We start from the raw sequence: 13,215 nt of genomic DNA on the forward strand, positions 1-13,215 counted from the left end.
ATTTTCCATTAACATGGAGTACTCTGTAACCTGACTTAAAAGAAAAAAAGGCATCCTAATCTGTTTTAAAATACTTAAATTGAGTTTAGAATTAAAATTATAGTTGAGATCTAAATCCATACGTACTTTGTGAATATAAAACGTCACCGCGTTTTCGTTTGATTTTTAAAAAATAAATATAAACAAAAAGCATAAGAATTTGTTAAGTGGCACATTTTCCCAAGGACTCTGAATTAGGACCTTTTTATTTAACTTTCTGCAAATGAAGAAAATAGATGAAGCTCCCTATACTCCAGTATACTGCATGATTGTTAATGTAAGAAAATGCTTTCTAGGAGCATCACGTCCATATTTTCTTCTTTATAAACGTGTGCTCTTCTATGCATAGCGACGTTAGTGTTAAAAACACTCTAGAAACTTTATCATTTTGCTATTTATCTGTCCAAACTACTAGTGATTTTTCTTCTCTTCTGTGACTGAGCTGTGCTTTCCTGTCTGCTCTCATCAACACAACTCTAATAAGGGGCCTATCATACATACCTTAAGTCACGATTCTTTTTCTGAAAGCCTTGAGGCAGAATGTATTTAAAATTCAGAATTTTTCAAAGTTTAGGGAGGTAAGTTCTAAAATGCCTAAGGGAAGCCCTCCATAATCAAACATATTAATATATTTTTTCAATTAAATGAATGAATATCCACAGTAAATACAGATCAAGTTAGGTCTGACCACAAATGAATTAGTTTCTCACAGCTTTCAAAATTCAGATTTGCAGATAAAGGATTTTGAATCTACATGATTTTTTTTTTTTTTTGTACAATGGTCTTCTAATCTCTCTGAGTTCAGATTTACCCTAATATAGTCTACATATAACCAGGCTCATCTTTTCAAAATAACTTGCTGACTAAAAATATCGTGATATCCTAGATGGGATCCTAGAATACAAAAAGGATATTAAATAAAAACAAAGGAAATTCTAATAAAGTATTGTCTTTCATTAATAATGTGTCAATGTTGGCTTTTTAATTCTGACAAAGGTATGATATTAACAATAGGGGAAACAGGGTGTGAAATATATGGGAACAGACTATACAGGATACACATTATCTTTGCAACTTTTCTGTAAATCTAAAACTATTCCAAAAGAAAAAGTTTATAAAACACACATGTACATATATATATAATAAGTCTTCTATTAAAAATCTAAAATTACTTCTCCACACTTGTTGGATTAAATTTAGATTTCAGGGGCTGGGCCCTTGGCGGAGTGGTTAAGTTCGCGCGCTCTGCTGCAGGCGGCCCAGTGTTTCCTGGGTTCGAATCCTGGGCGCAGACACAGCACTGCTCATCAAACCATGCTGAGGCAGCGTCCCACATGCCAGAACTAGAAGGACCCACAATGAAGAATATACAACTATGTACTGGGGGGCTTTGGGGAGAAAAACGAAAAAATAAATAAATAAAATCTTTAAAAAAAAAATTTAGATTTCAAAGCTCTCTATTGGTGGGGCCCCACCTAAATTCTTCCCATCCCCATCTCTGGTCCTTTTGCTTCTGTTCTTTCTCCAAGTGGCAACCCTATCTTATCTCCTCTCCCTTCTCTCTCTGCCTGCCCACTTTTCTTAAAGATATAAGGAAACCAGAATTCCCTCTTTTAAGTATTCCCACTCCAGCTCTTGGTCCTTAGCGGTCCTTGTCCTAATTTGAGATATTTCTATATGTGTTTTAAACATGTTTCTGTCTTTACATTTCACCTCATTGACATCTAGCTAGTTGTTCCAAGTATATCATGTAGTTGTTAGTGTGTTCAATAAATTAGAACAAGAGTGGCTGGCCCCGTGGCTGAGTGGTTAAGTTCATGAGCTCCACTTTGGTGGCCCACGGTTTCGCCAGTTTGGATCCTGGGCATGGACCCAGCACCAGTCATCAGGCCATGCTGAGGTGGCGTCCCACAGAGCACAACCAGAAGGACCTACGGCTATGATATTCAACTATGTACTGGGGGGCTTTAGGGAGAAAAAGGAAAAAAACCCAAAAGATTGGCAACAGATGTTAGCTCAGGGTCAATCTAAATAAATAAGTAAATAAATAAATAAATAAATAAATGAAAACAAGGACTTAAATAGAAGCAAGCCTTTCATTTTCAGCATCTGATGGCCATTAAGGCTTATCTCCAAGGACACCTCTTCCCACTTTTTTTAGTATGACTTTTACAGCACAGTCTTCGGAGAATATATTCCAGGAATGCTTGGTGAATTAACGTATGTATACTAATCCCAGTCGCCTGCCCCAATCTGCTCATTTCCTATATTTTCTATTCTTGAATCATCTCAGAGTCCTCTTTCTCATCTATCCTCCCAAACACAGCCCGCCTCCCATGGATTCCAGCTCTTAAAACTGTTCTCAGATTTTTTTTTCCTCCACTATCACTGCCATAATTCATCTCCCGTTTGAGGATGGGCTGAGGGTCAGTCAAAGCTAAACAAAACACTGCCGTCAAGATCATGCTATCTCGATAAAATATAAATTTAATTGAGTTTCTTCACTGCTAAAAATTCTTCACTGACTTCCCATTACCTACAGGACGAAACCCAAGTTGTTTACCACAGCACACGAGGCCTTCAACACAAGCTTATTGCAGTAGACTCAACCCCCACTTTACATTCTAGTCATAATCAACTACATATACTTTCCCACTTGCTCCACAATCCAGGCCTTTGCACAAGCTGTTCCCTCTACCTAGGAATGCCATTTCCCTCTGTCCTCTTCCCTCCTCCAATCTGAACGAGGCTTAGTGCTTGCTTTAAATCTCAGCTCCTTTATGACATCTTCCCTCACCAGAACCTTCCACACAGCACACTTTATTTTCATCATTTGCTTGTCTGCTATTCCAGACTATGAGGCTGTAGAGAATAGGTCTGTCTTATTATCAGTCTTGGTATCATGAGTGACTAGTAAACAGTAGTTACTCAAATGTCCGTTAAATTGCACACAAGGAGTAAAGTAGTTCAGCTCTTATTTATAATTCAGATCCATGGAAATATATAGCTTTTCATTGAAGGAAAGCTTTGGAAGTAGTCTCAAAAAACGCTTACACTTGTTAGGAAAATATCTTAAAGATTTAGCAATCTTCCCACAGAAGAAATATGCACCTAACTCTTAAGGGACAAAAAAAATACATAGGTAAGTTTAAAATAAAACAAATTTTTAAAATTTTATTCAGGAGTGAAAACATCCTCTTTGAAAATGTGTACCTGGGCTACTGACTGCTGGGCAGGCTGATCATACCTAATAGATACTCAGATATTTTTTACAATGAAAAGAAATGAAGAGAGTTTCAGCTCATTTCTCTTGCAGGGTAGATGTCTGTCAATAAAAGGCAGATATCAATAAAAGGAGGGGCTTGCACAATCAATCCAGAAAGCAGATGATCTGAGAATAATCCAGAATTGAGTACTTATCTCCACTGCCACACACTCTCCCAGCAACTGAGCAAGATAATGACCTTCGTGGGAAGCTGAGTGGTCCTCAGTCACAAAGGCCCACTACTAGCATACAAAGAATTCTCATCCTGGTATAAAAATGACAACTTGCTTGGAAGAAAAGCAGACACCATAAGCATTTCAAAACCTTCCTGATACATTTTTTTGTTTTAAGTAATTTTACTTCTTTAGATACACTGGACAAAGTGTCAAAGGATCATTGCTTTTCTCATTCGTCTAATGACAAGATCAAGTGTTTCTAGACTATAAATTGGGTTTTACAATTCATAAGTGATCAGAATTTCTAGCAATCCTCAGACTTCTTAACATATCAAGCCACACACAGTCAAGTGGTATAAACTTTTGATTCGCAGGAATCAGAATAAACTGATGCATGGCGACATTAAAAAACACCAGACGCTAAAGCTCTATAATTAAAAAAATAAATAATTATAAATCCAATTCTAAGAGTTACAAATGTGTGTCATTCAAACGCGCATTCTTTCCCATTGAAAATCCATTTCCTTTTCTCTTTGTAGCTGAAAATTAAGTCATTATAACACAATCAAAAGACTTTGTGTAAATCAAATAAGCAATTTTGCTTTGTGCTAAACATCATTAAAGTATAAGGAAATATAACCGTGGTTAAATAGTAATAGAACTATCATTATTATAATTTATAATTATTTTAAAATAGAATTAATTAAAATACAAACCACATTCAGCCACAAACAGTGGAGACACATATTTTTATATTTAGAGAATATAAAAGTCACCTTTCACTCATGAGTTCATCTGAGATCTTCTGCTCTTCATAATCCATTTTGTCCTTATTGGTCTGGCTTATTTCCTCACTTTCTAAAACTACTCCTTCATCTTGGATCTTTGGTCCTTGTCTAACGATTTTCAATTTCCTTTTTTTGACTTTGCTCTTGGTGAACTCTTGATATTGGTAAGCTCTTTCATTGTCCATGTCCTGATCTCTACAACCTTCTGGGGGCTGGGTCATTGTCCGTTTGTTAGAGATGTCCTGGGGGAGATCTACTGCCATTCGTTTTACCTTTCTCCTCCTGCGCAGAGTTCTGTTGCCAAGGTTGTCCACTGCAAAATCAGACTCATGCCATAGAGGTCTTTTCCCTCGAACATTATTATTTAAGTTTGATGACGGCCTGCGCTTTGCCACTAACATTTGGTCATCAGAGTCACTATGATCTTTTTTATTATTATTGTGGTTCTCTCTATAGTCCTTGCTTGGTTCTTCTAAACTAGAATCAGAGCCTTCACTTAAGCAGTGACCAGTCTCCCATGGGTGATGGACATTATACGACCTTCGTTTTCTCCCTCTCCTTTTCCTTGCCTGGCGTTTCAGAGGGCAAGACAGACTTCGAGAATGGTCTCCCGTTTCAGCAAATCCACCTCGAGCTTGCTCTGAGCTCTCCTCCAATGCTGAGACAAGATCGTGAACCAATTCTTCCATGGTTCGACTGAAATGCCTATATTTTTTTAAAGAAAGAAAAACATTTAAAGGAAATAATCAGTATCAACCCCATTAACCTAGTTTATTACAGCTGACGATTCACTCTAAATCTGAATAAAGTTAATAACTATTATAAAGAAATGTTTAAAAGCTATTTAATTTTTCTATCCAAGATATTACAGTTCCAAATATTCTGACTCATTTTTAAGCTCCTTTTTCTTGTATAAGTTCTCTTATTAAACACAGGAATTACTTCAAGATAGAGTAAGCATAATATCAGCAATGAAAGACCCAGTTAATTTTATATTTTACTGTATAATTCTGGAAAAGTTATTTCTGCTCAAATTGCTGTTCTTTAATCTACTTCCGTCCTTTTCCTAGAGGAGATAGAGAGAACTTCCTCAACCCCCCAACCCCCCAACACACACAATACACATCTCTAAGTGAAGAAGGAAGTACAGCGTAATTCTCTCCTCACCACACGCTCTCCCCAATCACCGCCATGAAACGTGACGCAGACGGAAAGACTGACAGGTACTTTCAAGATTTGTATTAAATGTGAAAAGAAAGCTTAACCAAACACTAGACATATCCTCAGGCCACACTAATCTCATAACCCAGTGAAGCAGAAACTATGTTCATATTCAAACTGGAACCTCACTGATCTAAAACAGCCATCATTTCTCTTACAATTCATTCTGAGGCAGCCTCTTGTCCTTTTTTAGTAAAAATAAACAAACAAACAAAAACCATTCAATTATATTACCAGTGAGAAAATTATCCACTGAGGTTATCAGCAAGGATAAACATGACTATTCTTTGTGGACTTTTATAAACTACACTAGACCTTTCAAACCCAACTCCCGAAGATTCTAAATCAGTTGACATTATAGAGGGCCCAGGATTCTGGTTTTACTTTTTAAACACTATAAGTAACTCAAATATGCACCTTTCTTAGGAAGATCATGAACAATCACTTCTCAAACTGAGATCTAGAAGCACCCAGCGATCAAAATATTCTCAACTAAAGAGGACTATTTAGTTTCTAGAGTCCATTTGCAATTCTAACGACTTTCTACAACAATTCTGTCTTTTCAGTTTAATGAAAACCTGAAAACAAACATACATTGTGATTCAACTGCATTTACCACTCAACACGTGATGCACCCGTACAGCTTCTAACACTTGAGTACTTACTGTGTGCCATTTCTAAGTGTCTTATATGCCTTACCTCATTTCATTCTCACATAACAACCCTATGAACCCTATGAGGTGGCAGATGAAATACACAGACGGAGATTAAGGACAGCCTGCCCACCGTGACACATTTATGAAGTGGGAGAAACAGGATTCAAACTCCAGTAATCTGATTCCAGAGCCTAAATGCTCACCCAACCACAGCCAAGAACAGCTACACAATTCCAGGATTCGGTTTGTACTTTTGTTTATGATCGATTTATCAGCAGGAAGCACTATCTTAATTGTAGAGGCAGAATCAATATACGTCTTAGGAAGCCCCAAATGACTCACAGTCAGGCATTCTATTCTTTTGACTAGAAAAAGGGATGGGAGACCTCATCAACCCAAGGCTCGGGGCAGTACAGGTGGTGACAGTGAGCTGAATTCAGAGAACCAATGCTGTAGTCATCAGTAAAATGCACATTGAGCAATTAAGTAACAGGACATTGCCTTTCAGTTAATGTGGGTTTGCATTTTCCAGATCTATCTCCTTTGGCATTCTCAGTGAATAAACAAAAAGCCTATAGGGATACACATTTTTCAAAAATACGCCGATTCAAATATATGTTTTAAATGAACTCTGGAGGGCCAATGACATAACTTTTTTCCTTTAAAAGGGTTCTAGGGGCCAGTCTGGCAGCATCGTGGTTAAATTCGTGTGCTCTGCTTCAGCAGCTGGGGGTTCACAGGTTCGGATCCCAGGCACAGATCTATACACCACTCATCAAACCATGCCGTGGTGGTGTCCCACATACCAAATAGAGGAAGGCTGGCATAGATGTTAGCTCAGGGCCAATCTTCCTCACACACACACAAAATAAAATAAATAAAAGGGTTCTATATATCACTCAGGTTTCAGAGCACTGCATTTGATTAAGAGAAAGATGTGTCATGTAGGAATTATCATTAAAGTCAAAACAAGGGCTGCAATTCTGGCTATGATGATAAGCTAAATGGATCTTTTCTCCATTACCTGTATGTTAATGATTCCCTTTTTGTTTTCCCTTTGTTGCAATGAATATTTTGTTCTTTTCCTTTAACATTAGCTCTTTGGAAGAAATGTAGTCTGAAGACGTAACATCTCTGAATATAATATTACATCTTTAACAAAATTCACTGGCGTCTGTTTCACATGTATTACAATAAGGATCATTTGTCTAAAGGAAAACTCACTATCACCTGGTTCTTGAGTAGTTTAATTTTTGAAGAAACAGTTTTCTTATCAATGAGTGAATGACTAGTTACAAATATTAATATGAAATTAACTCAATGATTGAATATAATCTCTAACTACATCTGCAGGTTATTTTGGAAGTAACAATTTAGTGCTTTACTTCAGAAGAGAAAATGTGGTCGTCTTAACATTAAAAAAGGGTAACACATCAGATTCAATTCACTGAAATCTGATATTCTCCAATTAATTTCATTTAAAAAGCATTGCTGTAACGAACAGAGTTTAACAAAATATAACCAATATCATTACTAAGAATGATAGTGAAATTTCTTTATAACCTCATTAAAATTGTCTCAGCCTTATTCGATTTTATATTCTTTTTCTCAAGAGAAAATACAACATATTTCTTTTTAATTTTTTTTTTTTGAGGAATATTAGCCCTGAGCTAACATCTGCCACCAATCCTCCTCTTTTTGCTGAGGAAGACTGGCCTTGAGCTAACATCGGTGCCCATCTTCCTCTATTTTATGTGGGATGCCTGCCACAGCATGGCTTGACAAGTAGTGCGTAGGTCTGCGCCCAGGATCCAAACTGGCGAACCCTAGGCTGCCAAAGAAGAACCTGCGAACTTAACCACTGTGCCACCGGGCTGGCCCCGAAAAACAACATATTTTTTAAAATATTTTAATTAGAAGAATGCAATTTATCCCACGATGTCACTCAAATATGAATCAACTAAAAAACTACTTTAAAAAGCTTTTTAAAAAATCCTATAAAAACAGAAAAAATACATTTATTCTAAGTGCCATTGAGAGTTCAAGTCACTTTTTTCCCCTTCAGTTTCAAATAACCAGACTCTGGCAAGTCAATCCCAACCAAAATGCCTATTAACGAGCCAGCAATATTATAGTCAGTCAGTCAAGCTGTTTCACCAATTTTCTTGGGTAAAACTGGTATCAACTGGTCTCACAGAAATAAAATTATAAGAGACCATCACATGATCAAGAGCTTATTTATTTTCTTTGCCTTGGCAGGTATATTGAAGACTACAGTTGTGAAACACTTGATCCTAAAGATATTTTCTTAAATAAGACCTTTCTTATTGGAAGGAAAGCTAGAAATCTGTAACTTTTCTGTATAAAAATCTGTTAATTAAGCATTCACAGTTTTCAAGTTTGAGTTACAGTAAAATTCAGTGAATTACCACTTAGCTAATGTGAAAATTTTATATTCACATTTATAAAACAATTCCTTTTCATGTGGAATTCACTGGAAATGAAATCTTTTGGGAATAGTGTGCACTGGGTATAATGTCTAAGATAACAGCTCACTAATACCTTTCTTAAGATAGTCCAAATGAATAGCATAAAATCATAGTCCCACTATTCACATAAAGTTGCATTTTGTAGAAAGGAATGACTTGGGTAGATAAGCATTTTGGTTTTTTTCAAGGAGTTATTAGATTATGCTGGGCAATATAAAATGTATACCCAACTCCAAATCTGATATGCTAGTTTTAGGTAAAAATTCTTGGCTAAAGGTCAAATTTGTTTGTTTGTCCTCCTCTAGGCAACACTAAACATCCAGTAAAATGAGTGACTTGCTCTCCTTCGCTTCCTTAACAACAAGCTCTAATTAATTCAGAAAAAGCCCTTCTGAAAATGTATGTTTGCCAGTGAGGAAGATCAATTAATGAAGAAAATGTGGCACTGAGTTTAGGGTTTTCTTGCAAATGTTTTTGGTTCAAGGAAGAAGAATCAGAAAGCTGCCTTAGTCCTAACTTACTGCTTGTATGTCCCCAAGGACTGGCAGTTGACTGAGGAACCAAGAGCTCTCAAATGGCAGTCAACAACCTACAGGCGGGCACAGCAGGAGTCGAAGCCCAAGAAAGCCCAGAAAACAGACCCCCCGGTAACTAACAGCCAACTATTTTGTCAATGACTATTACTTTTTGAAGCCTCTCTTAGCAATAACTACTATTCCTAAGAGGGAAAAATATAGCATGTATAGAAAACTTACTCAAAGAATAATTTCCTTGCCTGGATACAGATAAACATAACTATATAACAAGTGCATAAATGTGTATCTACTGAATAAACCCAACAAGTTCATTGAAAAACAAACAAAAATCTTCCAGATAAAACTAAAGGGTAATTGACTATGGCTATCGAATACCTAGTTAAGGAAAAAAATATATACCTTATCACCTAGTACATGGTAACATTCTCATCTTCATCTCTGTAAAATACAGATTATCTCTTCTACAAAGTTAAGTAATTTTAGGAGTAGAGTGCTAAAAGTAAGTTACCTGTTGCTAAATACAACTGCTTTGTTGGCTTTCAAAAACGTAAGGGAATAGCCATGATTGTGTTAGTTTCCCAATCAATAAAAACTCAATGTGTACATCAATGCTGTACTAACACACAGTACACGGACAATAACTATGCTGATGAATATACGCTATGTCTGATCACAAACTTAAGAAAAGAGTCTCGGAATTACAATGCCTCGATATTCATGTTAGCTTTTACTTAAGACAGGAAAGGTTGGGTGGTTCTTAAAGTATATAGCAAATTGCCAAATAGTACACAGACTAAAATTAATAGATAATAGTGGAGACCATGACAATGCGTGAGTAAACATGCAAACGGTGAGCCTTAAAGATGCCACATCAAGGGCTAAATTTTATAACTAACTTAACAGAATATGGTCCATAAGAATTTTCAAACTTATTTCTGCTGCTCATAGAATTTATAAATTTCCTTCCTTAATGGTAATACAATTTGTCAAAATAAGTTCTTTCTCTCAGCCTAGTAATCTAATAAAAGATTATGTCTTCAATTTTCTCCTTTTATATATTTTGGGGCAGGTCATCTTAGGAAATTAAGAATAAACCTAACATTAAATGTTAACACTTGAGCTAGTTTAGAAATTCCTTGACCAACCCATTTAAACCATTAATCAGAGTAACCTTTTCTCTCTCTCTGAAAGACGGAACATGGCGGGGCGGGGAACCTATCTTATTCTAAAAGATGTAAATGACTAATTATAACATTACATTAACACTAGGCAATAAATACGGAATAGAATTCTCTAGGGGGGGAAAAAAGGCTGGGAGGAAACTGTAGAGAATACGAGCTTTGGAACCAAAGCTGTAAATTTGAAAGCTAAATTCTACTATATTGATTAGCCATAGGGCCTTGAACAAAGTCCTTATCTTCTGATTCTGTTTATTTATCACAAAAATGGGTATAATTTCTACCCTGAAGGGATTCTGTGAAGATGAGAGTGGGTACCTATGTGTCAGAGCTGTTATTTCATCTTTCAACAACCTCTACACACAAATAAGACAACTGGCCACTGAAATATCATGTTATTCTGCTTTCAAGGTATAACCATGGGGGGGAAGAAGTGGGGAAAGGCACATGCATGTATGGTGACAGATGGCAACCAGACTTTTGGTAGTGAACACAATGTAGTCTATACAGAAGTCAAAATATAATGATGAACACCTGCAATTTACATAATGTTATAAGCCAATGTGACCTCAATAAAGAAAATAAGGGAATAACCATATTATGAATGCTGAGAATATCATAACAAAAGCAAAGACTGTCAACCTTTCTGAGTTCTTGAACCACAACGAATGATGGGGAGCGGGGGATAACAGATATTTGCAAAAGTCTGGCACACAATTTCAAGATATTCATGGACTCCTTAAAGACTTTTCTGGATCTAAAAAACTCCAAAAATTTCAAGTAAAAAGAATTAATGCTGTGTATCTGACCTACTTCTATCTTAATAATATAGAAATATAAGGAAAAAAAAAGATTAAAGAAAAGCATACTTTCAAGTTAAGAGTCACAGGATTCTGCACCAAACAGAAAAACTCACATCCCACAATGGGAGGAAAAGCTCCACTGACTTGCACTCAACTGGAGGTGCTGCTGGCAGCTGCTACTTTGTCATGTCTGTCACCACAGGAACACTTAGAAAGCTTTCTTTCCTCTTTACCCTAGCAACTTGACAAAAAACAAATCATACAGGGCTTAAAGTTTAATTGTACTTTCCAAATAGTGATTTCATAAGGCAGGCTCCTTTATTATTTAAATTTAAGAACATTCTTTTGATTTTTTCACTTCATTCAATAACTTTGAGTCATTCAAAACTTCTTTCCTTATACTCTGATCGCTTTCAAAATGTAAACTATTGAATGAAAAACCATCTAAATGAAATGAAGTCAAAGTCTAAAACAAACAAAAATAACTTTGTTTTTAAACAAAAAACAATTTTTAAAAATGAACTTTAAGTAAATATATATTATAAAATAATTTGAACATAATAAAAAATAAAAAAGTAATAATTAAAACAAACAAAATCTAAAAAATAATTCATTCCAATTCTTGTAACACCCATATATTAAAGTATATGTAGGTAAGCTTTTAAAATGTAGGAAATGAGGCCCATTCATTGCTTATACATGGTAACTGCTTGGTCTTTACTGAATATATAATATATTCTGAATTCCTAGATTAGGAATGAGAAAGCTGACAATTGAATATGGATTACAACTACCTACCATAATACTTGACACAAAAAAGATGCAAAAAAAAAAAAGTCTGTTGGATGAACAAATCAATGAAGGGCTAAAAGAAGGAACAAATAGTGAAAGAAAAATATGACAACTAAAAGTTCAGACAATCCAGGTGGCAAATTTTCTGCCACATTAACAAGCCAGATACTCTAACTTTTTAGTTAAGTAAATGTGGCAGTACAGGGAAAATTATCAAAGATAGGGTTTTAAGACTTCCAGCTTGCCATAAATAAGGATGCTAAGAAGCTATACCAAAATTAATGAGTTACTTGGCCAAAATCATACTGGCCATTGCTCTGACTGCTAAGTGTTGACAGAAACCTGACTCAAAACAAGCCTAACCGTATGAAACTGAGTTCAAGGCCAAAATAACCACATTCATTTTAAAAAAGGCACATTTTTGACTACACAGTTTTCCAAATCTATAGAAAATCAAAATACCAAATAGGAAAATGAAGCTACAGAAAAAAAGGTCCAGAATCAATAGTTTATTTTTAATGACTTTTTTTAAAGCAAAGCCACATAAAGTTAAATAAATAGACACTACAGTTCAATATATCAATAATGATTCAATATTTTCAATATCAAGGACTTCATTTTTAAAATTTTAGTCCAACCTTTAAAATCTTTCCCAAAACCTCCCAGAAACTGACTTTAAATATAAATCACTAATAAAGTAAAAAGTAATAAAGGAAAGTGTATCTAAATTCTAAATGTGATTTGTCCATTAAATGAATCAAACTTTAAAAGGCAAGTTAATATTGTAAGTCCAAAAAGAAGCTCTTTGGACCTAATTTCAAAATTGTACGTGAGTGATGAGAGCGAGAGGAGAGAGACACCCTCAGCTACAAAGATTGTATAAAAATATAATATGAACCACTTATAAGATTAACTTGCATAAAAAAGATATTAATTTCCACCTGCAACTAAGATATACAACTATGTATGGGGGGGTTGGGGAGATAAAGCAGGAAAAAAAAAAAGATTGGCAACAGTTGCTAGCTCAGGTGCCAATCTTAAAAAAAAAAAGACATTAATCTCCTCACACACACACACACACACACAAACATAGGATCTTTATTATTTTAATGTATAAGACTTTTCTTCCTTAGGCTTTTTAATTACAAAATAAAATGTCAGTTCTACTTTCCAACAAATTGTTAAGAAAGAGATAAATCATCTACACTTACCCAGTTGGTGTCTAAAAATTGAAAAACTAGCCTTGACACTGGAGAAAAAGTTGAAGTCAAG

General features: G+C 35.4%; 1 protein-coding gene across 3 annotated transcripts in view; it reads right to left on the reverse strand.

Moving 5' to 3' along the window:
- GPATCH2 (G-patch domain containing 2) overlaps nt 1–13,215 on the reverse strand; it is a 177,595-nt gene that overhangs the window by 162,511 nt on the left and 1,869 nt on the right. For all 3 annotated transcript variants that reach the window (XM_044762643.2, XM_014849879.3, XM_014849880.3), the window contains exon 2: nt 4,257–4,973. In XM_044762643.2, the coding sequence (XP_044618578.1) occupies nt 4,257–4,973 (717 nt within the window). The remainder of the gene's footprint in view (nt 1–4,256; nt 4,974–13,215) is intronic.

Source organism: Equus asinus, chromosome 30 (assembly GCF_041296235.1).
Source record: "Equus asinus isolate D_3611 breed Donkey chromosome 30, EquAss-T2T_v2, whole genome shotgun sequence".
NCBI classification, from domain to species: domain Eukaryota; kingdom Metazoa; phylum Chordata; class Mammalia; order Perissodactyla; family Equidae; genus Equus; species Equus asinus.